The sequence below is a fragment of the Nelumbo nucifera genome, chromosome 5, assembly GCF_055504915.1.
Source record: "Nelumbo nucifera cultivar China Antique chromosome 5, China Antique-T2T, whole genome shotgun sequence".
In the NCBI taxonomy this organism is placed as follows: domain Eukaryota; kingdom Viridiplantae; phylum Streptophyta; class Magnoliopsida; order Proteales; family Nelumbonaceae; genus Nelumbo; species Nelumbo nucifera.
In genome coordinates, this window is record NC_142653.1 from 5,352,402 (window position 1) to 5,380,104 (window position 27,703).

The 27,703-nt window shown below is 37.2% G+C and overlaps 3 protein-coding genes across 18 annotated transcripts; 2 read left to right on the top strand and 1 right to left on the bottom strand.

The window, feature by feature from the left end:
• Positions 1–298: 298 nt before the first annotated feature.
• LOC104589126 (putative xyloglucan endotransglucosylase/hydrolase protein 10) lies at positions 299–1,963 on the top strand. The gene is made up of 4 exons (XM_010247330.3): positions 299–544; positions 651–751; positions 846–1,039; positions 1,333–1,963. The coding sequence occupies exons 1-4, from the start codon at positions 358–360 to the stop codon at positions 1,733–1,735; spliced, it is 885 nt and encodes a 294-aa protein (XP_010245632.1). The 5' UTR covers positions 299–357; the 3' UTR covers positions 1,736–1,963.
• Positions 1,964–8,476: 6,513 nt separating this feature from the next.
• On the top strand, positions 8,477–10,212 carry LOC104589127 (putative xyloglucan endotransglucosylase/hydrolase protein 6). Its single transcript, XM_010247331.3, has 4 exons — positions 8,477–8,825; positions 8,964–9,064; positions 9,162–9,358; positions 9,539–10,212. The coding sequence occupies exons 1-4, from the start codon at positions 8,645–8,647 to the stop codon at positions 9,927–9,929; spliced, it is 870 nt and encodes a 289-aa protein (XP_010245633.1). The 5' UTR covers positions 8,477–8,644; the 3' UTR covers positions 9,930–10,212.
• A 6,455-nt stretch (positions 10,213–16,667) lies between these two features.
• Positions 16,668–27,493, bottom strand: LOC104589128 (zinc ion binding protein). Of its 16 annotated transcripts, none has more exons than XM_088887565.1 (11): positions 27,259–27,493; positions 26,768–26,839; positions 25,549–25,643; positions 19,812–19,890; positions 19,662–19,736; positions 19,402–19,516; positions 19,251–19,308; positions 19,095–19,166; positions 17,420–17,550; positions 17,141–17,338; positions 16,668–17,046 (listed from the first exon to the last, which is right to left on the bottom strand). In XM_088887565.1, exons 1-11 carry the CDS (start codon positions 27,397–27,399, stop codon positions 16,949–16,951), a joined length of 1,134 nt encoding a protein of 377 aa, XP_088743691.1. In that variant the 5' UTR covers positions 27,400–27,493; the 3' UTR covers positions 16,668–16,948. The 16 variants fall into 16 exon arrangements, 12 of the variants coding, with proteins under 12 accessions (XP_088743691.1, XP_088743692.1, XP_088743693.1 ...); XM_088887566.1 differs by having other exon boundaries at positions 25,549–25,619; positions 27,259–27,492; XM_088887567.1 differs by having other exon boundaries at positions 17,215–17,338; positions 27,259–27,479.
• Positions 27,494–27,703: the final 210 nt, after the last annotated feature.

Genomic DNA, 27,703 nt, shown 5'->3' on the forward strand with positions numbered 1-27,703 from the left:
AATGTCTGACTCAACGAGAAAGAATGCGACCACGTCTATTTTATGGCCCCACAAGTCAACTGGGTTTACAGCTGAGTCAGCACTGAGTGGCTTTATCTTCAATTATATTTTATTCAAAAGAAAGTTTCCATCTAATCAATTCATCATGATTTATGAGACCCTTTCAACGGCCAAACATTCCTTTGCTTCCCTCTAAAGGTATTTCTTGCTTCGACATGAACTTAACTTCCTTTTGTTTTATTTTTCCTCACAATTTCATCATTCTGAGGTGTCAGCATGCATTACCTATATATATATATATATATTTGCTATCCTTATTCCTTCAATTCATACAACACGGTAGACAGAAAAGGAACCATGACTAAGAATTGCAGACTAACTGTCTTCATTGGGCTTCTTGTCGTGAATTTGGTCCAAAATTCACTCTCTTCTGTTGTGTCTGTTGGAGACTTCAACAAGGATTTCTACGTGATGTGGTCTCCTAATCATGTAAACACTTCTGCTGATGGGCGAACAAGGAGCTTGATTCTTGACAAAGACTCAGGTAATTTGAACCAGGAAAAAAAAAACACATGCACCAAGACAAGAAGCTTATTTAATTAAATCAATGCATATTTTCTGGTTTGCTAATTGAGTAGAGTATTTCGTAGGTGCTGGTTTTGCTTCCAATGAGATGTTCTTGTTTGGGGAGATTGACATGCAAATCAAGCTGGTACCAGGTCATTCAGCAGGCACAGTCGTAGCCTTTTATGTAAGTGAAATCCATTTAAATTTCTTCTTCTTCTTCTTCTTCTTCTTCTTCTTCTTCTTATTTGATTGAATATACTTTGGTTATGGAAATGCAGCTAACCTCGGATCAACCTAACCGAGATGAGATAGATTTTGAATTCCTGGGCAATGTGACGGGGCAGCCATATATCCTCCAAACCAATGTGTTTGCTGATGGGTTCGATAACAGGGAGGAAAGAATCCATCTGTGGTTTGATCCAACCAAAGACTTCCACACCTATTCAATCCTATGGAACCTCCACCAAATTGTGTAAGTCATTTCCGTAAGTTTGGCACTTGGATTACATATTCTAGTCCTTTTTATTAAGTTATTTCGCCAATAATATTGAGTTAAAAGAGATGGGCCCATCATGGGTCAACACATTGAGAACCATCCTATCCTACCTGGGGGTGGGGCTAAGATCCATTACGCCAGAATGGCCCATCGCCACCCAAATCCATCATATCATATACCCTTGTTTCAGAAGCAACGAACATAACTGAAATTCCCCATCTGATCTAATATATATATAATCATGAGACTTGATTGTGTTGTGTTTGCAGATTCATGGTGGACTGGGTACCCATCAGAGTGTATAGAAACCATGCAGACAAGGGAGTTGCTTTTCCAAGGTGGCAACCAATGGGCATCAAAATCAGCCTATGGAACGGTGACAGTTGGGCAACACGTGGTGGACGCGATAAGGTTGACTGGTCAAAGGGTCCCTTCATAGCCTCATTCAGGAACTATAAAATTGATGCCTGTATTTGGAAAGGGAATGCAAGGTTTTGTAGGGCTGACAGCACCACCAATTGGTGGAACAAGGACCGCTATAGCACTCTAACATCAACACAGAGGAGGCTGTTCAAATGGGTTAGGAAGTACTTTCTCATCTATGATTATTGCCTAGACAACATCAGATTCCAAAACAACTTGCCAAGAGAATGCTCTCTTCCCAAGTATTGATCAATTAAAGGGAATCTTTCGGCTTTAATTACTTTTATCATGCATATTTCTTCTTCTTATTTTTTTATTTTTTTGGGTGTTCATTGGGAGGGCAACCTTTTGGCCATTACTTCTGTCTATGGTCACGGCTGCAATAAATCTTTCTTTCTGCATATGTGATCCCATGGATGTATAACTTAAACATTAAGCGAATTCATGGATAGTTAAATATATAAATATGCTTATATATTAGAATTTTCATTAAAATTATATTTAGATTTTGAATTATTTAAATATTCAAAAAAAGTACAGAATTTTCTTTCATAGAAAATTTATACTACATTCACTTTTTATAATATATATACATATATATATATAGAGAGAGTATACATGCATTATAGTATTATATTTGTATAAAATTGTATATTTTAATAGATTATACCTGCATTCACGTATAAAATACGTCAACTTTTTTAGTTCTACTTTTTTTGAAGATAACGTATTAAATACATATACATTAATTCCCTCAATGTTCTATATGTCTCTCATTTTTTATCAAATCAAACATACCCTAAGTTTTTGAGGAGGTTATGAGGCCCTCAATTGCTTGCTTTGGCTGATTTTTTTTTTTTTTTTTGGGATAAAAAATCGCTTTGGCTGAAGTTGGGGTGATTACTATGACCTCAAAATATTTATTATTTGATTATTTTATTTATTAAGTTATAAAGCAATAAATGATTCAACTCAGCAACTTATGATCAAAGGTACCCTTAGTTAATGATTCAGCCCAAAGTTGAAAATTTCGTCATGTATCAATGTGTATCATATCATGTCAGCGCCACCCCAATATACTAAATATTAAGTTTAATATTTGATGTTTTTAATATTTTCAGGGCCGGGTAGGCCTTGCTAAGACCGGCTCTTGTCAATCTAAAAAAAAAAAAGAAACTGAATAAAGTGTATCGATATTTTGAATCATGATTGATTCATAAATCACTTTAAATCCAAGGTTTTTAAAACTGAATTAGACAATAAACTGCTCAGGGGTCCAGTTCCCGGGTCAAAGAGTCCGATTGTTTCAAACCAAATGGATAGCCTATTCTGACAAAAAAAAAATAATAATAATCAAAACGGTTGAATGGTTCGAACAGTTTAACTGTCTAAATTAATGATTTACTGACCAAATCAACAATTTTTGGCAAAATAACAGTTCTGAGATAAAACGGACCTGACCAGTTCCTAATTTTTCCGATCCGGTTTTGAAGAGCATGCTCAAATCATGAAATCACCATCTACAAGATTACAAAAAACCAGAGGGAGGTTCCTCCGGATGCTCTATTATTGTACGTGTACCATATACTAACTTCATTATGGGCCACGACCCACTAATATTATTCAATTAATTCAATCCGTGTGGGACTCCCTAGTTCAGTTAGGTACGTGGATAAGGAAGGGAAGGGACTTCACACTTATGTGCCATTGTCATCAATATAACTACCCTAAATTAAGGCCAAGACCTCTCATTATTTAATTCAACCCCTAACCCAAACTATTCAGTTCATTGCTTCTACTATTGTACATTCATCCATTATTTATTACTAATTCATTCTTTCCTTTAATATTCATATATCACCAATTTCAATCTACCTGGCACACATGAGCATCTAGTTGTTCATACTTCATTCTAACAGTCAATCCACTGGACGTCCCTCATATCATCAGAACTTTCTATCACATTTTACACGGATGGGTTTGGGTCCGGTCAGAATTCCTGAAACCCTCCCTTCACTAGAAAAAGCCTTATGTTGACCTGGACCCAGGTGGGCCGAGCTGGGTTCAGGTTGAATAAACTGCCCATCTGAAACCGACCTGATCGTTACTTTGGCAGATGGAGCCAAAGATTACCACAGCCCCATATGCCTTTGCTATTTGCTGAATCCTTGTCCACTTATTAGGCCTGGATTACCATCATGGGCCTAAACAACCATTCTGAGGGCTGAGGCACCCAATTTCTTTTCTCTATATGCATCTTGGGTATCCATCTATCCCTCTCCTACGATAAAGGGATGAAAGAGGCTTTAAAGGAGTCTAGCTCGAAAGAATCCAAGAAACGTTAATTGGAAGTGAAGACGAGAGGTTGGACCTTTCAAATTTTTTTTTTCTCTTATAATTATAAAAATTTTTGAGTAGGGGTGGAGAATCCTCCAAACGGCTCCTTTTCTTTCTTCCATCATATATCTATCACATAGACACAGGACACAGTTCTTTCCTTGTGTCTGTTAGATCTTATCGTATAAATTATAAAAAGAACCCAAGAAACGAACGGCCACAAATCTAATGCAGATAAGGGTTTAGTAATTGGTATTGTTGGGTAGTCAAATCTCGAGAGACCAATTCTTATTTCATTTTTAAGCGTATAGCGCTGTTGCTCTCTCTCTCTCATATGGGGTGTGCTCTTATTAACTGTCATGCTTTCTCATGCCTAGAGGGACTGGCGACCTACCATTAACTCGTTTTTTTTTCTTAACAAGAATCTACAGATCATGTGGTTAATAACCATTTGATCATACTGGTTAATGGTGGGGCACGCAATCTCTTGATTTACTAATACCTTACTCGCTATGGATGAAGGGAAGTGGGCCAGGAAAACTGGCCCACCTAACACCACTAGATCGGACGGTCGACTGGCCGAGTATCGCCTTGGTTTTGCAATTCTAGAATTGCAGTATGAGTGGATTATGAATCCTAACTCCAAATAAAATCAATAAATAGGCAGGAAAAAGAAAATTGGATTTCCGACACGAAACGTCAGGTCGGGCCGGGGCTGGGCCAGTGTGGTGTAGTTACGAGCCACAAGGCCACAAGCCCACAATCGTCGTTCTCGTTCACCACTCACTAACGGCTAGCGTCTTCACTTCACTTCAAAATAGTCTGATCAGTCATCATGTATGGAAGCCAACCAAAATTGAACACGTGGCTTGGCTTAATGTGCATGATCCAGCTGTTAGGGAAAGAAACTTAAATATAATATAAAACGTAAGAGCGTCGGCAGTGGACCACTTGCAAACGACGTGTCGATGATTGGGCAGGAGAAAGGATTCCTTTCCTCGTAATTATCTTTTCTCGTTGTTTATGAGATCAAAGGTTGTAGGGTTTAAGAAGAGGATGAGGAGGGGAGGAGTGATGGATGGATAATAATAGGATGATAAAGACGAGGGGTTGGGGGTGGGGTGATAGATATAGAGTAGGATTGATAGCTCTTCTTATCAATTATTAAATTATAATTATTCATTTAAAGGAATATGTAGATTGACAACTCATTCTTCTCCCTCTCTTCATTTAATTACCTTTTTTCCACTTTTAATTCTACCTTAAGGGGTGTTTTAGTGTGGATGAAAAATTAGTGGATGTAAACTGGTCTATACTATATCCTGTGATAGAGATTAATCTGTATCATATCATAGTTCACAGCTGTTCTGAACTGTGAACAAACTGTATAGATTCAACCAGTCCACACCCACATTGGTGTTCTGTAGTGTAGTGTGGACCAGTCCATACCACACTTTTTTGATTCCATGTATTTCATGTACATTTCATGAATGATCTACACCAACATTTTAAAAAATGAAATGGAAATAAAACCGTTATACCCACTGGTTTCTAGGTTGATGGTCTGACCGTCCGATTCGAATGGATGTTTCGTTATGACAAACAAATTAAAAAAATAATTAAAAATAAAAAACGGTAAAAAACCGTTGAATAGGTTGATGGTTTAACCGCTTGGATCAACGGGTTGCTGACTTTTTCAACAGTTTTTAGCCAAAAATTGGGTTTAGGGTAAAATGGAACCGCTTGCTTAGACGGTTCCCGGGCTGAACAGTACGACCGTCCAGGTCAACGACGGTTAAAAAACCTTGATCTACATAGTTAATCATAAATAGATAATTTTTGGATTTTATATGATAAATATATTGAAAAATGCATCAATGAATTAATATTAACCAATAAATATTAATTATTTTATAAAAATAATAGTAAAATAATTAAAATTTTAAAAAATATATTTTAAATATTTAAAATATAATTTTATTGATAAAATATTAAAATAAAAAATTAAATAAAATAATTAATATTTTATTGATAAAAATATTAAAATGTGAAACAAACAATAGGTAGCCTTTCAGGGAAAGTGTGAAGTAGGGGATCAAAATTCAAGTGTGGATGGTCCCCAACCATGAAATTTTTTCGTGGAAGAGAAATTGGGGTGTGGACGGGACCTGTCCACGCTGTATTGGGGTGTGGATAGGACCGGTCCCATCCACACCTAGCCGAACACGACCAAATCTTGTGGATGGGATTTAAGCGGTTCAGAGCATCACCTAAATTGCTGAAACCTTCTTAAAGTTTTCGACTGTTGCTGAAATTTTTCCTGAAGTTTGATAATTACAATTACCTTCACTGAACTTTGTGACATGGTTGCAAGTAGACCCCCTTTTGTTAAAATTCTCTGAAAAGGGGCATAAAAATGGTCAATATACCAATGAAGTTACTTTTCATCAAAATGTTTTTTCATATTTTCTCTTCATATGAATGGTTAGCTCAAACCCTTCCAATCTCTTTCTTTTTCTGAAATTGATTTGTTTTCCAAATTTGACTTTCATATCAATCATTAAGGCTATGTTTGGTTTGAAGGAAAAGGAAGGGAAAGACAGGAACCTATACAAGGTTTGCAAAGGTTTTCCTACCTTTCCCTTCTTTTCCCTGTATTTTCCTTCAAACCAAACATAGCCTAAAGATAAAACTACAACTTTAAATTCTCTTTTTTTTTATTGATATTATTTTTATGTAGAAACCAGCCTCAATAGTAATTGTATGGATATTTTAGACATTTTCATGCCTCTTATTAGGGGATTTTAAGAAAAGGGGTCTAGTTGCAATAAGTGTGTCAAAAAGCTCAGAGGAGGTGATTGCAATTACCAAACTTCATGGAAGATTTCAACAATTTACCTAAATAATAATAATAATAATGATAATAAAACAATTTTTTTGTGATAGTATATTACAAATCACTACGGATCATCTGCATTTTTGGGAAGTCTCGATAAGTCCACACCATTTTATTTCACGACAAAGAAGCTCTACGTTACTTTTACACGGGCCATAGCTTGATCAGATTAAACCCTCTGTCCGTCTGTCTGTCTCTCTCTCTCTCTAACCTGAAATGGTGCGCAAATCTCAATAAAGGATCTCTTCTCTCTAAAGTTTACCATTTTTACCTCTAATCCATAATAAAAAGATTAACCCTCTCTTTCTCCTCATCTCTGCACATCCATCCCAACCTAAAAGCTAAAGCTGTTAGGTAAGTCATTCAACCTAAAATCTTAGGTTTGAAGTGTGGATAAGCACAAACCTATCCATACCTTCTTGTGCTAAAATTTAAACTACGTAGTCCAACAGGCTTTAATATCATTATCTCAAAAAATCATTCAATCTAAAAGTTTAAACTATGAGGTGAGGTTCTTGAATAGATTTTTACTCTCTCTCCTCCTGTAATTGAGTCATCCCATAGATTGAAAAACGCTGAAGTTGTGCATCAATCATGTTCTCCTCATCTTCATTGTTGGATGAGGGAGAGAGAGAGAGATTGATAAGCCACTTTTGAGTGACAGCATATGTTTTAAACTTGTTGGAATTTTTATTGAGTTGAAATGCAATCAATCAAAAGTGATTAACATACAAATCCAATGAAGAGAACCAAAATTATGATAACATGCCAAACAGGAGTATAGGGAGCTTTTTCGTGGGGTTAGGACTTGATAGGTCCCATATTGGGAAAAAAAAAATTCCCCATAGCCAATCAAATGAGATGGATATTCTCTCAACCATCATTAGCATTTACTACTTGTCTATACTTCTACGTTCTACTTGAGCATTTTTGTTCCTAGCACAAATACTATTATTTTAGCCACAAATCATCAAGATGGATGATTTTAAGCAGTGCTTTAAAAGTTAACCTGGACGTTGATCCATTTTTTTCCCTCTCGCTCGCAAGCCAGCGGTTCAACCGTTAAGGTCAAATGAATCAACTTATAAAATTAAAATACAACTATATATGCAGAAAATATAATTATTATTGTAGAAAATAATTTTCACTAAATACATAATAAAGGCCTCACACACGATCCACTGTCAGGGTCAAGCGGGTGAGAGTTCGACCATCTGGGTCAATGGTAGTTTGGGGTTAAAACGAACCAGAATTGTTACCCGGCCGGTGACGGTTCGAGTATGACAGTAATGATTCTTTTAGCCAAGTGATGTTCACTGTGTAGATCAAGGAACTGGCCATATATACCATTTTAACAAAAGAGTAGGGTACCCACCAAAAACAAAATGCACCCCCCTCAAATATCCAGATTGGAAATTTAAATGGGTCAAACCCATTTTCCGGTAGATGTCTTCAATTGTATCCAATCACTTGAATTTGCAACAAGCTTGTTTTTAACTTTATATTCCATCCATTATAGAAATAGTAAGTTCGTTAAAATCATCTGTACTGTACTTATCAATGAGAAGAAACAGACGAGAGAGAAGGGTTGTAGACAGTTGGGTAGGGAGGCGATGGTGGTAGGGCCAGGGACGGCTTGCCATTAGCTGGACGAAGAGCAAAGTTGATATGGCGCTTTCAACTTAATGCAGCAGTCTCCATCGCTTCTCCTCCTCCACTCTCCACTGTATAAAAAGCCCCCACGCCACCACTCTACTCAAATCATACAAACACACACCAAGGCTTAGGCTTAGGCTTCAGCTACCCAAGACCTTTTCGTCTCTCTCTTGATCCATCGATCCCCCCCACCCATACATTTTGTTTAAATATTTTGGTTTGGCGTGGTAGGGGTTGGTTGGTTCCATCTATACTACATCATTACCAACATGGCCACAGCCACACGCAGCTTGTTAAAACTAATGTTAGTGCACATCTTTAGTTTGGTTGTCTCGGTCTGGGCTCGCCCCGTTACCTTCCTCCAGGATTTCCGTATTACGTGGGCTGATAGCCATATCAGGCAAATCGAAGGAGGGCGGTCCATTCAACTCATCCTTGACCAAAATTCAGGTATATATCTTTTCTTTATTAGCTAGTATAGTGATGATGAGGTCAACCTGCCGCTGGGGGCCGGGTATCCTCGTTCGATTCATGAACTCAATTCCCGCTTTAATTTGTGTATTGTATTGCGTTTTTCATGCATTACAGGATGTGGGTTTGCCTCCAAAAATCAATATTTGTTTGGGCGTGTCAGCATGAAGATCAAACTCATACCTGGCGACTCCGCCGGAACTGTCACTGCCTTCTATGTGCGTCTCTTTCTGGGTTATTACTTCGCTTTCATTTCTTCCTCTCCATATATGCGTACGCTTATTAATTTTGTTGACTTCTTTTCTGTTCTACTAGATGAATTCAGACACCGATACTGTGCGCGACGAATTGGACTTCGAGTTCTTAGGCAATAGAACTGGGCAGCCTTACACTGTCCAGACCAATGTCTATGTCCATGGGAAGGGTGACCGGGAACAGAGGATCAACCTCTGGTTCGACCCTGCTGCAGAATACCACACTTACTCTATTCTATGGAACCACTACCATGTTGTGTAAGTTCAAAACTGTATCATATTTATATATATGAAAAGTTGTATTAATTATTTATTGCTTGTTTGTTTTTTCTTTTCGCAAATAAATGACTGGATGGATCCATGAAATTAAGATGCCCTTTTAATTAATGGCTACTGTTATAAAAATTAATATTGAATGGTGGGTGGGTGGGTGTACAGCTTCTATGTGGATGACGTGCCCATTCGAGTATACAAGAACAACGAGGCCAAGGGCCTCCCCTTTCCCAAATTCCAACCCATGGGAGTCTACTCTACATTGTGGGAAGCCGACGACTGGGCAACGAGGGGCGGACTGGAGAAGATCGACTGGACCAAAGCTCCCTTCTACGCCTACTACAAAGACTTCGACATAGAAGGATGCGCGGCGCCCGGAGCTGCGAGCTGCGCCTCAAATCCCAACAACTGGTGGGAGGGCGCTGGTTATCAGAAATTGGACGAATTGCAGGCTAGAAAATACAGGTGGGTTCGCATGAACCACATGATCTACGACTACTGCGTTGATAAGTCTCGTTACCCGGTCACCCCACCAGAATGCTTGGCCGGCATCTGAATGATCATGAATGCATCAAACAACTGGACTGGACATATGCCATTCAATTCATCATCTCTCATGAAAGCCTATGCCATATATATGTATATATACCAATAAATGTGTAATTAATTAGAATATAAGCTCTCTGGATTTATGTGTTCAAATGTGGCCCAACCTATATATAGGCGTAGGTCGATATCTATTTGTGGTTCCACGTGTTTGTTTGGTATGAATTTGTTTATATATATATATATATAAATATACATATATATCAATAAAGGCTTTGGAAAGAGTGTGAAAATGATAATGACTTACAAATTAACTCATCGTATATATATATTGGCAAAATAGCCCAATGGCCTTTGGAAGGAGTGTGAAAATGAAATACACGAGAGTTAGATGATGACAGATGACAAGATCAGTGGAACAACACAAACTAACTAGCTAGGTAAATATATAGAACTCGGCTTCACTAAGTGTAAGGCCCGTTCCAACGGGCCCTTGTTGCCTTGCATTGAGAACATCTCTCTATGAAATATATAAATATAGAGATATTCCCAGTGTAAGGCTGTAAAAGCTGTTCAAACGGCCAACGAGCCTTACATTGACTGAAGCCCATCTCGAATATATTTTGTGAGACTCCAAAAGTTCACATTCCATGGGAATTGCATAACTTAAAACTATGTTTGGATAAATTTTACTTTTAAGTTTTGGAGTGCTGAGAGAAACAAATTAAAATGAATTGCAATATGTTTGTAAGCGTTTTTTTGGTGGGAATTGCTTTTTAAAGACATAATAATAATCTAAAACCAAAACAGTGCACAAAGCCTAAATTAGGGCTTTATTTATGCTTTTAGGCTTTAAAAGCACAAAGTATGAAATTATCCAGACACCCTTAATTAATTAACCAACTACAACACGGAATTATTGTCTAGGAAAGTTAGAAAAAGAGGTTCCAGCATTTATCTCAAACAATCTAGTTGCTGGCTGCTAATACTTATACTAGTCCAAAGGGGGCCAAGGGACCGGTGGGTATTTAAATATATTTACCTTGTCGTTTTCTTGCCGGTTTAAATTGAGAGTTTCTAACCCAATTAGTTGCCAATGGCAACCTCTAGACGGGTGCATATGACCGCCGGCAACCACTACGCCTAGGGCTGTCAACGGGTCAGTCTGGGTTGGAACCTGATAAAACCAGTTTCGAACCGATAAAAAAATCTATGGACCCAGACCCTGGTCTGTAATTTGGGACCCAGAACCGAATTGATCGGTCTTGGGATAATCAGGTCCAACCCGATGGAGATGGATCCAATTATAATAAGTATTTTGAAAAAAGAAAGAAAATAATATCCTTATTATTGAACTAACAAAGAAATTAAAAGCAACCAACTTATTTCCCAAGAGAAACCCACTGTTTTTCTTGAAATAAAATAAGAATGGGAGGGAGGGATGATCAAAATGGGGGTGGGGTCCCTTTTTTTCTCATAAGAAATCGAAGGAGAAAATGACACTATTGGTATCGTATGAAACTATAAGCAATGGCGGAGAGAGAATGAAGATACATACCTGTGCTGACTCACTGATTTTGTGTCTCTGTGAGGAGAAAACAACGGTGAGGCCTTGATCATGAGAGATTGCTGACAGGCGAACAGACGGACAGCGTCGGCCTTTCCTTCTTTGTTTGGCGTCGGTCTTTCTCTGTTCACAGAATCGCAGCTCGTTGTTCAGCGTCGGAGGTCGGCATTCAGCCTTTCTTTCTCTATTTTCCCAAGTTTCAGACTTTGCCTTTCGATGAGAAGAAATGAAAGGGACGCAAATGTGTAATGGCATTTCGGTAGGGTTTTGAAAGAAAACCATTTTAGACAAAATTAAATATTATATGTATATAATTTATTATATATTTAATAATACATATATAATTATAAATTAACTCGATTCTGGTCTAATCGGTTCGGGACATGATGGACCCGGTTCTGATCTGTATCGGGACAAACTCTAGAACCAGAACCGGTCTAATCTATCCAGGTCCTTTGGGTGAGACCCAACCCATTGACAACCCTAACTACGCCCAATGGGTGAAGCTGGTTAATTTAATGGAACTTGTGTGAATCAAAGGACCAGCAGTGGACTGTGGACCACATACACAGATTCTGTTGATTTCTCTCATCACTTGAAATTTGTAAAACCTTTGTTGACTTATGTATGCATGATTAGGGTCGTTGGTGATGCATGAACTCGGGAAGCATACACTTTAAGCGGAAATCTCTCTCATCTTCTTTACACTGTGCATGCATAGCTCCATCAAGCATTCTAAACTTTTGCCATGGACGACTGAATTAAGGTCCCTATTACTGTATTACCTACCTCTCTCTCTCTAAGCAACTGGGTAAACAGAGATTTCCTTGTTAACACCATTCCTAACTAGACCGGCCGGCGTGCTTCCCTTTGATATATAAGTTGCCTGTCATTCCGATTTCCGACTTGAGAGAGGAAGCAGATGGAGGAGAGCCTCAGTCCAAACTAAATTGGTGAGTCTGGAAGACAAAGAAGGGTAAATTACTAAATTTACAATGACCCCCCCGTACCATGGGATTAGTGACAAAGACCATGCACTTTTTTTTTAACAAAACCCCCCCCTGAACTTTGGTCGTTAGACAAAGACCTCTTTCATTAGCGTTTCGTCAATTAACTTTAAAAAAGATTCTCATGTGACTGTATATTTTTCTAAATGCCTAAACTACCTTTTTTTTTTTAATTTATTTCACATTTTTGTTTAATTCATCAAGTCATTTCACCACCGTCCCATCAGATAACACGTTGTCCTCTGTTGCCTCCTTGATGTCCCCGGGAACCGGCAGATATAAAGCATGAGTGTAAACCATATTCTTCATCTTGTCGTATACGGGTGCTATTGGACGTTAGAAGGATTTGCAGTGAGAGGACTTGACGGACACCAAAAGGACGATGATGAACAAAGGTTCGAGACGGGGAGTGTCTCAGAATTTCTGCAATCCAGTCATCCAATCAGTGCAATATAAGCAGCTTGAGATCATGGTGGTTTCATATGCAATTTCGTAATGGAATGATGAACTGGTGATCAAGACAATAGGTAATCAATGAATGGTGAAGGATGGATATAAGCTTGTTCCTTGGTGGAGTATAATTGAGTAAATGAAAACTGAAAACTCATCTTCAAGAGGACTGAACAATATGTTAAAGAATACCAGGAGAAAGAGCTAATCAGATTGAAGCGCAAGGCCAAGCTGAAAGATGATTTCTATGTCCGTGGTATCAATGCAATGTGTTTTTGAAAGTAGACAAAGCAACTATGAATGTGTTGCATTAGGGTTGAATAAACAGTATATTGCTTTGACCGATAATTGTATAATTGAACAGGCCCTAGGAAAGTATGGGATCATCTACATGGAAGATCGGATCCATGAGATCATTACAGTAGGGCCCCACTTCAAGGAGGCAAACAATTTTCTTTGGCCATTCATGTTAAGTGCTCCATCTAGAGCTTGAAGAAGAAGAGAAAGCATTATGATGAAGGTGGGGATGCTGGAAATCGGGAAGATTATATCAATGAACTTATTAAGAGGAAGAACTAGTGGCGAAACCTTTCTAAAGCTATAATCCTCTTGTTGGTTCTTAATCAATTTCCAGTTTTTGTAGAGACTTTGATTTGGTTTTAGCCTTTTAGGTGATGAGATGAACATCAACCCTTAGATTCTGACGCTAGAGGTTATGTCAAGTACTGCTGAAAGACCCAAAGTAGCTGGAAGAAAATTTTCTAAAAGTTCACCACTTAAACCTGTTAATGTCAAGTGGACCTCACCAATTACCATGGAACAAATCCTCAACAAAGGATAGTAACCCAAAAGAGGCGTTTATAAGATTAGCTAGTTTGATGCGTTGGTTCAAGATCACTGGTCAAGGTGGCTAATTTGATTGATACCCACCAAACCAAATTAGCCAATGTGGAAGTGGAGGAGGGAATATGTTGGCACAGTACGTGGCGTTGGGCTTCTTTTTGGGACCTACGAATCAAGTTTCCATGTAAAGAATGAAGTTTTTTGTAGTTGCACTTTGCCGGAGATTTTTTCCTTTTCCTTTTCCGGCGAGAAAGTCATATTTCTCACCAAAGAAAATTGGATTTTTTTTTTCTTTTTTTCTGACGATGATTAAAAGTATTTTTGGGTCAGTTAGGTTTTAAGAGAGAATGACAAAAGAGAAAATAGAGAAAGCTTAATGGGATATTTTAGTAATTTAATACTTTCGGTCATCTGATTTAACGGTCGAGGGGTCTCTGTCTAACGGCCAAAGTTCAAAAGGGCCTTTGTCGCAAAAAAAAAAAAGAAAATGCAGGGGGTCTTTGTCAATTGTCACTAACCCCCCATAGTACAGGGGTTTTTTTATAATTTACCAAAAAAAAGTGGTTGAAGAAAATGAATTGAATTGGGCCAATTAGTTGGGGCGCCAAGTCCTGATGATGTATGTGGCGTACGTAGCGGGAGGGGCCCTGATATTTGACTCGATTCATTTCTTCCCTCTGCAAAAAGCCAAGGACAGGGGAATCTATTTACACCACCAACGTGAAAATACTCTAATTTGATAATTTTGGACTTTGGACGTTTCCATGGCGAAAACAAACAAACAAACATTATTGTTCCAACCGTTTCCACGTCAGTGCTTATTCAATTGCATGAAGAAAATCTTGTCCTTTGAAAATCACCACAAGTGCAAAAATAAATATAAGCACGACAAATTAAGATTTCTTTTTTTTTTTTTTATAATTTTATTTTTACCATGGTAAAATTTACATGGAAGCTACAGCTTTCAAAAGGCAAGTATTTATTGGAGTAATAATTACCAATGCGATGTGGTGGTGGCCTGGTGCTGGTGAGTGGTAACTGTATATATTGAGGTTACAGTACTTGACCAATCCAGAGGCTCCTCTACCCAATCAACTCTTTGGATCTGCCACGTCATCCTTCCACGTGGCATAACATTTATAAGGAAAATCTTATTCCAACATATATCCTCACTCACTTGAATCAAAGAAAGGGTCCTTGGAATGTATATACTTGGGCAGTATATACTTCTCAAAACAAATCAAGTGTTTCTTTTTTTCCAATTTTTTTATTCCCCAAAACCCATTGAAATTTGTATCCTTTGCATTGGTTGAACTTTTGGGTTTGGCATTTATACTCAAACCTGTACCGAGACAGATCATACTACCAGCCCAGTCCATGAAATCCATAAAATACAATGAGAAAAAGAAGAAAACGAAACCAAATGCTGGAGAAATTTATTTGAAAAGTAAGTTACAGAGGAAAATTTGCTTCTACAAGACTATGACAATCACCCGTATCAGAGGAGAGATCGAGTTTGAATTTGTTATGCAGATTCTTCATTTACGAGTGAGGCCCACATCCAAACTGTGGGGACTGGGGAACAGTCAATAGTGTAATGGCAGTGACAGCGAAATAAAGGGAGTGCAAAAGAGTTGATCATTTAGCCCAACCCTACTTGACATTACGCACCCTGTGTATCGTCTTTTTCGTCCAGTTAACACCTATTGTCCCAATCAACAATATCGTACAATAGATTGAGTCTCTTGGTCGAATCCCGATTTTCTCCTTCCAAACTGAGACCAGGAGGATTCCAGATTTACTCATAGAATCTTCCTCCAAACCCACCTCATAGCATGTTACAGCTGCATATGGAGAACATCTCTTGTACTTGTATGTTTTCATTCATGTTGGATGCACACGGGACCTTTCACAATACATCAACTAAAATATGACCTTGCAGGAGAAAGTAGGATTTAAGAATAGATGATATCACAAAACTAATTGGTTCTGCACACCAACTCCACAGCATATTGCAGCCATACATTAGAAACATCTCCCATGAATGACAACATATAAGTACGTACGGAAGATGCTCTCAATGTGTGCCTACAATGTACTGTAGGGCTGGTATGGGGAGCCAATTTGGACTCATGATATCAAAATTAACAACCTATTCCCGTGGGTGAGGTTGCGGAGTTTCAAATCTAGTCTCTATAGCCATTGCAGCCATGCATTGGGAGTACTTCTCTTGTCCATCACAGCAAGATGTTCCCAATGTACAACTGTAATGACTGTTAGGACTGATTGTTATGACCCTGTGTTGGGAGCAGATCTGGACTTGAGGTGAGGCAGGGGGTATTGTAGCTTGTGTTGGTACAAAATGCATAGTAACATTAACAACCTAGTCTTGGGTGCTTTCCTTGGCAATAAGCAATTCAAGATTTGTAGAAAAATAAATTGAGAGTAATTTCCCCTTTTAAGCTGAATTTGAATTCTTCATACGGGTTTTTCATTTGCATTTGTGTAAATGAGATTGCATTGCAAACAAACAAGGCCTTGGATTTGGATTCAAATTTCCTGAGTTCATATCTGCTCCCAACACTGTCCCAAGAAGCCATTAACATCACCCCTTGGGAACATAAGCCATTAACTTCCCAATGTGTGGTTGTTGGGACAGGAGCGTTTTAGTTGGTAACATAAGAAGAGAGAGTATTGGGCCAATGGGCAATACGATAGACAAGGGTGGTCGCCCATTCCACCCAGGCCATGCTGCATGTTGCCATGTTAGTAGGTTTCGAAAGCAATACATATCCATCCATAAAATCATCATGTTTTTGTGGAATCAAGGGATAATCAAAATTCACAAACTCAAATATGTATAATAATGAGCCCACTTTAATTTGAATAGGAACAGTACATTTTACTTGATTAGATAAATTAAGCAACGAAAAAGTGTGACGCCTTTAGACAAGATTTTGTTTGCAAGATATAACCGAGTTGCAATTTACTTCTAGTTGAAATTTTGAAATTGGGCTCCAAACTATGTTAATGTTACCCAGACAAGGCAAGGACACAGATACTGATACAGTATATTGGATACAAAATTTACACTAAAAGTATTCAACATATCCCGGTATAATTACTGTCATAGGACTAGGAGGTTCCAGAACACAATAAACCTTATGCCATACCATATATACTACTAGCCTTTGGTGTTAACTTTGACTGCAACTGGCTCTGAACAGTATGGGCAATTCCCGAACAACACATCAAATGATCTGCACGATGAGCATCCCAAGAAAAATAAGGGACAGGATACATGGAATACAACAGGAGCACGGCTACAAGATAGCCAACTACATGAGCCCTCACCCCAAAAAATAGAAAGATTTTGAAGCACACAAACCAATTCAAAGCCAAATAGGACACACTGGAAGATAACATACTGTCGTGTTGTTGTGATGGAACGCAGCCAATCTGCAAGACACACGCTATGGAATGCCTTACAGCATTTTATATTTTCACAAGCATAGTCGGGACCACTTCCACTCCTAGCTCCAAGCTCATCATCTTTTTTCACCAGCAAACAACCATTGATAAATAAAGTATTTTAATTGGTTGAAATTTCTATAGCAGGTTTTCCAGCCTTACCAACTGGAAGATACTGAGCATAACATATCCCACATTCAACTTGTTTATCATCCTTTTGGACATCTTGAGGTCCTGGTAGTGGCATTTCCAATGTACTTGCAAGATTTTCATTGAATGGTTTGTCCTTCATCCTACATCAAGAACTGTTTCATGATTTTGGTGGATATTAGCAGAAGAGAAGGAAAATGTATTAAACAAGGAAAATAGGAAATGCCTAAACACAAACAATCGTTTGAAGCTTCTACCAAGCTGGTAATGCCAGGCATAGATGTAGATCACAACTTCTAACTTCGTAGATAGACTAGTTCATCTATTGATCTATAAAACCTCAGGCAAGCTACTGCACTCAGTCAAACCAGCCTTTAATAAAATATCTGAAGAATGAAATAGATGTATTCATCCTCAATATTCCTTTCAGCAACAATAAATAGGAATAAAGCAAAAAACAAAGAAAAGGTTGTTTAATGTGGTCAATGGTGTTTTAAAAGTGCATGTGGCTTACACCTTGAGGTATGCATCGGAATATACATTGAAGCTCAAATGAAGGACCCAAAAATATAACTCACATTCCTCAAACCTTGATATGCCTTGTGTGTTATGTGTGAATTTATATGTATATTTGTGCTTGTCTCCATGTTTCAAAGTATCAATATGCCTGATAAAAAAAAAAATTGTGTACTGCACAATTCAGAGGGGCAATACACTTGGAAAAAAAAAAAATCTAGCTTTTGAAAATTGAGCCAGGACATCTTTAGGAGGGGTATTACTATTCAAAAGTGGTCAGATGTCCTAGTTTTCAAGATTTAGCATATTGGTAACTCTGAAATCTGATACAATATGCCCGATACACCCAGTATCATATTGATACTTTGAATCATTCTTGTCTCTATGCTTCAACATATTAAAAACCATCTTTCCTAAATAAGCATATTTAAACCCATTCTGAGGTATAATTTAACATTTATAGATTTTTAACATTGATTAGTGGATTAAAAGAATTTGACAGCATTCTTTTTTTTTTCCTGAAGTTCATGATGTTCTTATAGTCCTCGTATGTGTGAACAGTTATTCATTTATATGCTTTTCCTATATAACAATATACTTCTCTAGTGCATATTTCTATGTTTTTCCCCATCTTAGTTTCATAATTTTCTTAGAAATTGGTTATCCATCGATAATTTCCCATGATTCCTACTTGTAGGAACATACCTTCCTGAGATTCAGGCTCAGTTTGGTACGAGTACAAATACAAATATCTACTGTGCAAATACATACAAAATACAAGGTTTTGCACTCTACAAATTTGTATTTTTGTACTCCTTCCAAACTGAGACTCAAAGTCATACTGTCCGGGTTTCAGCATTGTTGGTTTTAAACTCATAGTCATGGATTACATTCTGATTCTGCATATCCAAATCAATTATTACAGTTTTTTATAAATCATGGGAGTTGAGGAATTCAATGACTGAGGCATTATCAGATATTTCATAGCCTTATGTATTCCTAAAAATGATATTATCAAATAAACCAAGCAGAACTGCATGCTCATGTATCTGTTAAAGGCCAGTACTTCCTATCCATAGCAATAGCATGCAAGTAAATAAACCATGCAATTATTAGCACAAGACAATTATTAAAGATTTATGAAAGACAGAAAGAGGGACTTATATTATACCATCTTTTGCTATTTCTCCTCCATTTCTTTATCATGGAATCTACCACCAAATGTGGACCCAAAAAGCGACATCTACCAAAAAAAAAAATCAAGATTCCATATGAACAATTAGATAGTGCCAGCAGCACTGTTAGTCATATCCAGGTGAATTCTTACTCTGGTAAAGACCTTGGATCCAAGGCATCTATAGACAACACTACTCTGCAATCATTTCCTATGCAAATTCAGGTATTGGATAAGGTTAACTAAGATGATTTAAAGATCAGAAAAAATAAGCCAAAAAAGTGCAACCACTCAGAGTCCCCACCTAGGTTGATCTTGCGAAATGATGTAGAGCGGGCAGGCTGTCTTGGATCAATAACCCAAAGAGTTCTGTCAATGTTTTCCATGGTAGACCAGAATCCTTGAAGGTTCTCCAAATGCTGGGTATAAATAATGCAGATTCAATGGTCAAACAAGAATTCATAAGCATATATGTCAGCAAATTGGCAGACTGCATCCTCCAATGAGTAGGGCAAGCAATTAAAGGATCATATATAACTTGCTTTCCAAGCTTGCTGAAAATACCTCACGAAATTGGTGCACAATATCTCTCAATCTTGAGTTTATTGACCACTTTAACTCACAGATGTAAGGCATATCCTGCAGGGTACCAAATAATAAAGATGCATGGGCTAGTAAATTTCAAGCACCTAAATATAATTAAAGAAAACCAACCGCTGCAATTGAAGGTGCACATTTAGGATAATTTTGTGGCAACTGTATTTCCATGATATGAACTCGTCCCTTCATATCTCTAGCATCCAAAATCAGCAAGCCTAGGAAATTAATTCAAGATTCAAGACAAGCAAGTACAAGTAAAGAAGATAAATGAAAAGAAATCACAAAATCAAGGAAAGACTGTTTCACAGGTAAATGGAATATTTAATAATTTAGGAAGATTGACTTTTTTTGTTGATTTGTGGTAAAAGCTGGTTTTTTTTTTTCCTTCAGTAAAATGGGCGTTTGCTTTAGTAAATGATAACCTTTAGCATCTTTATATTCAGTACTCACAATTAGTTTGATAAAGAGCATATATATCCTAACCACCGGAAACTAATGTGTATTGTCCAGGAAAATTAAATTTAAAACGACAATTTGTGGGTGCATTAGAAAATAGCAAGAGTTTTCACTGCATTCAACCCCATTTTAATATTTTGCATGGGGGGGGGGGGGGTGAGGGGAGGGGGGAGAATAACATCGATTGTAATATTTTATAGGTGAATGCTAGTTTCACAAGCTTGACATCACAATCCTTAAATCACAAAAAAGATACAATGTAACAATCCATAACCCCCTATATTTGTACAAAACAGAAGTTTAAGTTTTGCCCCTTTTCACTTCATTCAACCCCATTTTAGTATTTTGCATGGAGGGGCCAGAACAGCATAAACTATAATATTTTGCAGAATGCTATTGTCACAAGCAGTTTAGATTTTGCCCTTTTGTGATTTAAGGGCTCCTTGACAAACAAGGTCTGTAATTCTGTAGTTGGTCTATCTTATACGTTAAGGATAAATGGACATCTATCAACACCCTTAAGATTACCTTCATTATCATTGAAAGCTTTTTGGAGCTAGAAAAGAATGAAGATAAAAGTACAACATTTTTTAACTAGTATCAAACATGCTCCCATGCTAAAAGAAAAAAATGGCACAGTTTTGAAATACAGATTCATCCTGAAGAGCATGTCAATTGGTTATCAGCTGGAGGTGGCAGAGGAGAGTGTGAGAGGGTCAATGGTTGCTTAGGGAGTCAAAGTTTTTGGTTGCCACCCTGAACAACTTGTTTAGATGGATTCCATGATCAGCTAATACTCCAGTTGACTTCTCTTGCAAGAAGCCAAGAATTAAGGTGATTAGACAGAACCTTGTGGGGTGGGGGCCTAGGAGGTACAGCCTACAGAAGGGGGCCTTTTCATTAATAAAAGGGTCGTTTACTAAGATACCCCCAAAGTTTCATGTAATTACTAAGACCTATCCTATAGTTTGCAAATTTAAGATACCCCCCAACACACTTTCCGAGCGCTTTACTTATTGCTGGTTCTCTTAGATAGAAGTGTAAAATGACATTTTTGACCTCAATGACTGTTTAACCAAAATAATTAAAAGAAAAGAAATAACTGAAATATCAATTTGAAATAACAGAAAATAAAACATGAAATAACATAGATAATATTAGGAAAATAACAAAAAAATAATAAATTAAAATAGAAAAAAAGGAAGATAAAAATAAAATAGACAATTAAGAATATTGTTCTATTATTGTCTATTTTAGTTTTATTTTATCTGTTATCTTCTTTTAATTTTTTTGTTCTTTCATACTATCTTTTGTTTTAGCTTTAGAATAAAATAATGTTGAGGGAGAATTATATTTCCAAAAGGGTGATATGAGACTTTTTATGGGTATTTTCGGAATAAAAAAAGCATTCCCTAATGAATATTCAAACAGTTCCTAACAGCAGTGCATTAAGTAAAGCAGTTGTAAAGTAGAGGGGGTGTCTTAGAGACATGGAAACCATACGGTAAGTCTTAGTATTTAAATGAAACTATAGGGGGTGTCTTAGTAAATGACCTTTAATAGAATTCCTTGATGAAAATTTTAAGGGCAAGTTAATAACACATCAAAAAACTATTTTCTGTAAAATCAATGACAAGGTTTGACAGTTTATGTCATGGACTGTCTCTATGATCTGGCCAATTAGAACTTAGATTAGCCAACCAGTAAAGAGGATATTAAGAAAACCCAAGAGATTTCTAGGGACTCCTAAGTATGGTTGCAAATGGACCAGATTTAAACCGAATCAAATTCAAACCCGATTCAAGTCGGATTTGGATACATGTTTATCTATAATAGGATCAAATCGAATCTAAAATGTGATCCCTTTATTAATTGGATTGAATTTGTGTATTGCTTGATCTGATCCGTTAGGATTATATGCACATATATAAAATATTATTTTTAGTCTTAAAATTCTTTATACTTATATTGGATCTAGGATTTAGACAAGGTTCAAAGTATTGATACAATACGCGTTTCGGCAGTATCGTATCGGTACTTAGAAACGCTTGATACTCTTTTTTTTTAATTTTTTTTCAAAGTTTGGTTTTTTTGGGAAACTAAAAACATGTTTTTTAATTAAAAAAAGTTGGGGTTCCGAAACACCTGGAAACAGGCGTTTCAGTATCGTTTTCAAAAGATATGATATGATACGCCTGATACGGGGCGTATCTTATCGATATTTTAAACCTTGGATTTAGATAAACTTATTTTTTCATTTATGGTATATATTTTTATTTCATATTTAATTAAAAATTTGGGGATTTAGGTCCCTGATGGGGAACTCGTCTCTGTTGGGGATCGGGGATGGAGGCTAAAGTTTTTCCTCGATGGGGATTAATTTAAAAGTCAAGGTCAAGGACGGGGAATATGATCCCTGCCCCATTGCCGTTCCTACGTATTGGGTTTTGTTTTTTGTTTTCTTTTTTTTCTGAGAAAAGATAAGTTTCATTAAGAGCCGGGGGGGGGGGGGGGGGTGGCATGTACATAAGGAGGATGTACAAAAGGGCCAAGAAGAGCCAGAAACAGAAATTACAATGGCAAAGTGTTAGCACCATACAAAAAGCCCTATCCACCCCTGATTTAGCTAAAGAATCAGCCATAACATTTGAATCCCTTGGGACCCATCTGAAGGAGCAAGAAAGATAAGCTGAAAGATCTCAGATTTCATTTAGCAAATGTGCTGATCTCCAAGGCCCCACCTCCTGATTTGAGGCCCAACGAATTGCAACTCTAGAGTCACCCCTCACAACAGTGGGGGTGGTTTGGATGGATTTAGCAACCCTTAACCCCACAAGGAGCTCTGACTTCGGTTTCAGTAGCATCCACAGCACCAATGGGTCTGCTGTAAGCCCACAGGACAATACCAACAGAATTAATGATAAGGCCACCAATCCATGCCAAACATTGAGGTCAGAAATACCCCTGCAGCTACTATCAAATTTCAGGATAAACTCACAATTTGGCCTAGGAATTGGCTTTGGGTGGGGCTGAGGGTCTAACCTAACTGATTGAAGGATGTTAAAAAAAATTCCTATCCATATCCCCACTGGAGATGCTCAGATCTCCCTCTAAACTGTTTACAGGTGAGCATCCAAGAATTAAATAGATCCAGTGCTCAATAGCTCTTCAGTAGATTCTGCCCCAGATGCCAACTTGCACATGGGCCATCAAATAATGAAGTCAGGCTAATCAGCTACATTGTTAGAGGAATGCAGTGGAAGCCACAACCATGGATCATGTCAAAAAAAAACAAAACGCCATACACTACAAGCTGCCATGTGGTTAATGAGAAAATAGCCAATAGACTCGCCATCCTTCATACACATCACACAAACATATGGTGACATGCATAACTGATCACTTCTTTTCCTTCGAATCATGTCACAAATATTGATGCAAGCACAAACAATTTCTTCCCACATGAAGAACAAGACTTTATTAGGGACAGATGAGAGCCAAAGCCTTCTTGTCAGGAGGGAGGAGGTAGAGGAGCCAGCTGTGAGATGGTGGAAAAAGGATTTAGTGGAAAAGGTACAATTGGGAGTAGGGGACTAGATTCTTCAATGAGGAGAAAGGAAAACTTCATTTAAAGACATCAAGAGAGAAGAAATCTCTCGGGCTTCAGAGTCAGAAAGGGCTTTCTGGATATTAAAGTTAAAGGATAATCCTTGATTCCCTCTAGACATCAATAAGGAGGCCAAGGCATCTCTATTCAGACTCCAGCTCTACTGTTCACACGGCTGTGTATCAAGGGCTGCGTAATCAATCATGAGTGAACATGTCAGTGTTCCTTGTGGGCCCCATGTGTAGGGAACACTGGCATGTTTACTCATGATTGATTAGTAGCCTGTTATACACACTGTGCAAACAGCAGTTTCTGATGCCTCTATTCAAGAGTAAACGGAACAAGATAGGGTAGATGGAAAAAGGCTGAGAACCCCACCAAAGATCAGTCCAAATTTTGATGAAATCTCCATCACCCAAGCCGAACCTCAAAAAAGGGAAAAGAAAGAGAAAGTTTGAACAATACCTGTCCAAGCGTGAGACACAGAGACTCTATTCTGCACCAGATTGATTCTCAACTATTTCTATTCCCCCTTGTCTTTTTGATGAATGTAGTTTCATACTTTCATTTTTGGATAAAGTCTTCCTTGATGCAGATTGGATGGGCTTAATGACATCAGTGGTATCTCAGGCACAAAGCACCCCCAAATTGTTGTCCAAGGGAGCCTAATTTGATTCTAGACCAAAGACCAAAGAAATCCTTATCTATATACCAAGATTAAGACCCTACAACCAGCCTGCTTAGCATAAATAGATAAGAACGATAACTGGAAAAACATTCCTTAAGTATGTTATATTTTTTCTTTTTATCATTATTGTGTCAATGGCCACAACAAAGGTTCAACTCAATCAATATCAATGGACAAATGTGTTGCATAACAAAATCAGCTGTTTGCTAATCAAGATGTACAAATTCAAGTCAGTGTAATGAATTGATTGAGAAAACTAAATGGAAATACAAAATCCTTGCAAACTGCAGCATTGTACAACTGGGATGTACACCTGAAACTAAGAAAATAGCAATCTGTTTACAAAAAATAAATAATATAAAAACAAAAAAAAATGATAAAAATGACTTAAAATCAATCCTGTTGAAAGGTTTATGGATAGACAGCCAAGAAAATAACTTTCCAAACAATTTCCTTGCTAACAATTCATCTTGGCAGGTTTCCTTGTTTCATTTAAAGTAAGCCAAAAAGTGAAGAAAACTATCTCCCTGAAATTGTGAACATCCAAAATAAATCAAAGGAGCGAAGGCCTATTTCCTGGTTTTCCCAAAGCAATTCTTAAAAAGTGCTTTCTTGCTCACCTATTTATAGAAAGCTAAATCTCAAGGAGGATTTTCATCAAATGTAAAGAAGTTTGATTCAAATAGCACTGTCATTGACAGATATGATTTATGACTTTGCTTGTATTGATAGTAAATCATATATATGTAGCATTATTTTCAAAGATGCATTAATTGCACTTCTGGGACCAAGAATGTTTGCATGACCACCTCACACTTCAAAAACATATGTTCCTTTTTCACAGTTTTTGGGAGGAGGTATTCCATATCTTTATTGTTGAATGCCTTCCTTTAAACTGCTATCTCCGGACCCTATCCAAATATGGCTTGAATCCATTGAACAGCACATGCAACAAAGGTGTTTAAAATAAGCTGCACATTACAACCTTCTTTGGTATAGTGATTTACATGCAAATACAAGAAATATGTAAAATAGAAAACCCAAAATTATGTCATGATGATGAAAAGAAATTCTAAATGGAATTATAATTTCTTTCTTACAAGATACGGAAGCTAACAGAGGTTAGGTCTTCATCCAACTTTACCAGACGTTCCCATCCAACTTCTTCTACCTGTACCAATAAAATATTCCACAACTGCCACAATTGTTAGAAGCTGAATCCCATTTTATATCTGTTCATCCTGTTGCAAAGCATGTCTAAATCCACTCAGATTAATATATGTATGTGTGCATATATCAAAATTAGACGAAATTATAAAGGAAGACCTAGCTACCAGTTGCTCAAAGGCCTAAACATGATAGGATCAATGCGAAAAGGGAAATATGACTAGAAATAAAAGGATATTACCCAATGCAAGTTGCTCAACAAGTGCAGGAATGTAATAGAAACCACTTGTAGGCATTTAACAAACAACAATAGTTGTGTATGTCAAAGCCCTTAATGTTTTCATGGTTCATAAAAAAAGGATGGCAATTATAAAATGAGAAATCATGTATAGACAGATTTACCAATTGAGTACACTTAATCACAATATGCATAACTTGTCCTTCCCCCTTTCAGAATTAGAAGTATGATATTGTTGGCGATGAATTTAGAATCAAAAACAGTCCATTACCTCTGTAACTAGCATACCCAATTTAACTCGGTCTTAATCCCAACTATTTGGGGTGGGCTACATGAAATTATATGGTTGCAACCAATGCGTTTTTAACCAGAAGAAAAGCAAGAAACTGTATACTTGCTAACATCTGTAACCTTAAAACACTAGGAGGTGCATACATCAAATTTTTCCACAATGTATAAGGAAAATGTTGGGTAAAGACAAGATAAGAAGACAAGGATAAGTGGATAACTATAAGTTAATCAATGTGCAAGCATTTCTACAAATTCAAAGTAGGAGACTTTTCTAAGTTTATCAGAGAGGAGCATTCCTAAATTTATAGAGGTAATTATTAAAATCTAGAGGCAATCGCTTGATGCAAGGGTAAAATATTGGGGTGACAAGTGTGAGAACACAAATTCGAGTATTGGAGCAGCCACTTCATGCAAGAAAATGCCAAAGGTTGGTCCATATCCAGTTCACCCCTCCCAAGTCCCAATTCCTTGGATAGCCAGGACAAATGTTTGGCTATAGCCACGGCCCTTCTATAAATAATAAAAAAAATCATAAATGCTACATATTATTATCTAGCATTTGAAGCTTGAATGATATATTATTTCCATAAGGGCGCCAAAAAAGCCTCAAGAAAGCACTATACCTCTGAATACACTGAGCGGTAGAAAGATGAAGACTGTGCCAGTTTCCTGCATCTTGCTTGCTCATCATATTCCTACAAGTAATAGAAACACACTGTGAGAGGTAGGATATAAAATGTTTCATGAAAATCCATAACAGCTTAACCACCAGTAGCTGAAATGTTATGTAGAGATATCGTAATAGTAGGGCAGAGCATTTGTTTCCTTGATAGCTTGAAGTATGTCAAGCTCCCACTAAAGCATATCAAAATTGATCAAAATCAGAATGATCAAAATCTTGCATGTCTTACCAAGTCGGATTCCATATTTCGACGGGTCTTTTAATATCCAAATTTTAATGGAGTATTGTCAACGAGATTCCTCCAAAACCCTACTACAGTTTTCAGCTATACAATATTGATAATTTTCTGGTAAATTCACCAGATTCCGCCTCCTCAGAGAGAAAGAGAGACATATATGGAAATGAAGCGGGAAAGGAAACAAAGAAATTTACCCAGAAAAATAAAAAACACGAAAATGGAACTCCCACATCTGCGCAATTTACATTTTGTCCTTTTGTACCGATTCGAATTCGGATTAGCACGAACACAAACTCACGTTGAATCGCAGCCGTGCATTGAAAATATCTTTCCATGAATGATAAATCAAGGAATTTGGATTGACTGAATGGTTAAATCGTGAAAAATAGAGTTCGGCAAAGCCCATTCGGGCAGCTTTGCATTGAAAATATCTCCTAATTTGTATGTTTTATTTTAGAGAAAATGACAGTTCAGTTTAGGGTTAAAATTTATAGGCTCAAAATATATTTAAGGTAAGTGTTAATTCGGAATTGATGCTAATTCAAAGACGGGTATGAATCCATAGAGTGAATTTTTTAGATTATAAATGCAGTGAAAATAAAAAATCTAATAATATTTATTCATTTATTTTATGAAGAG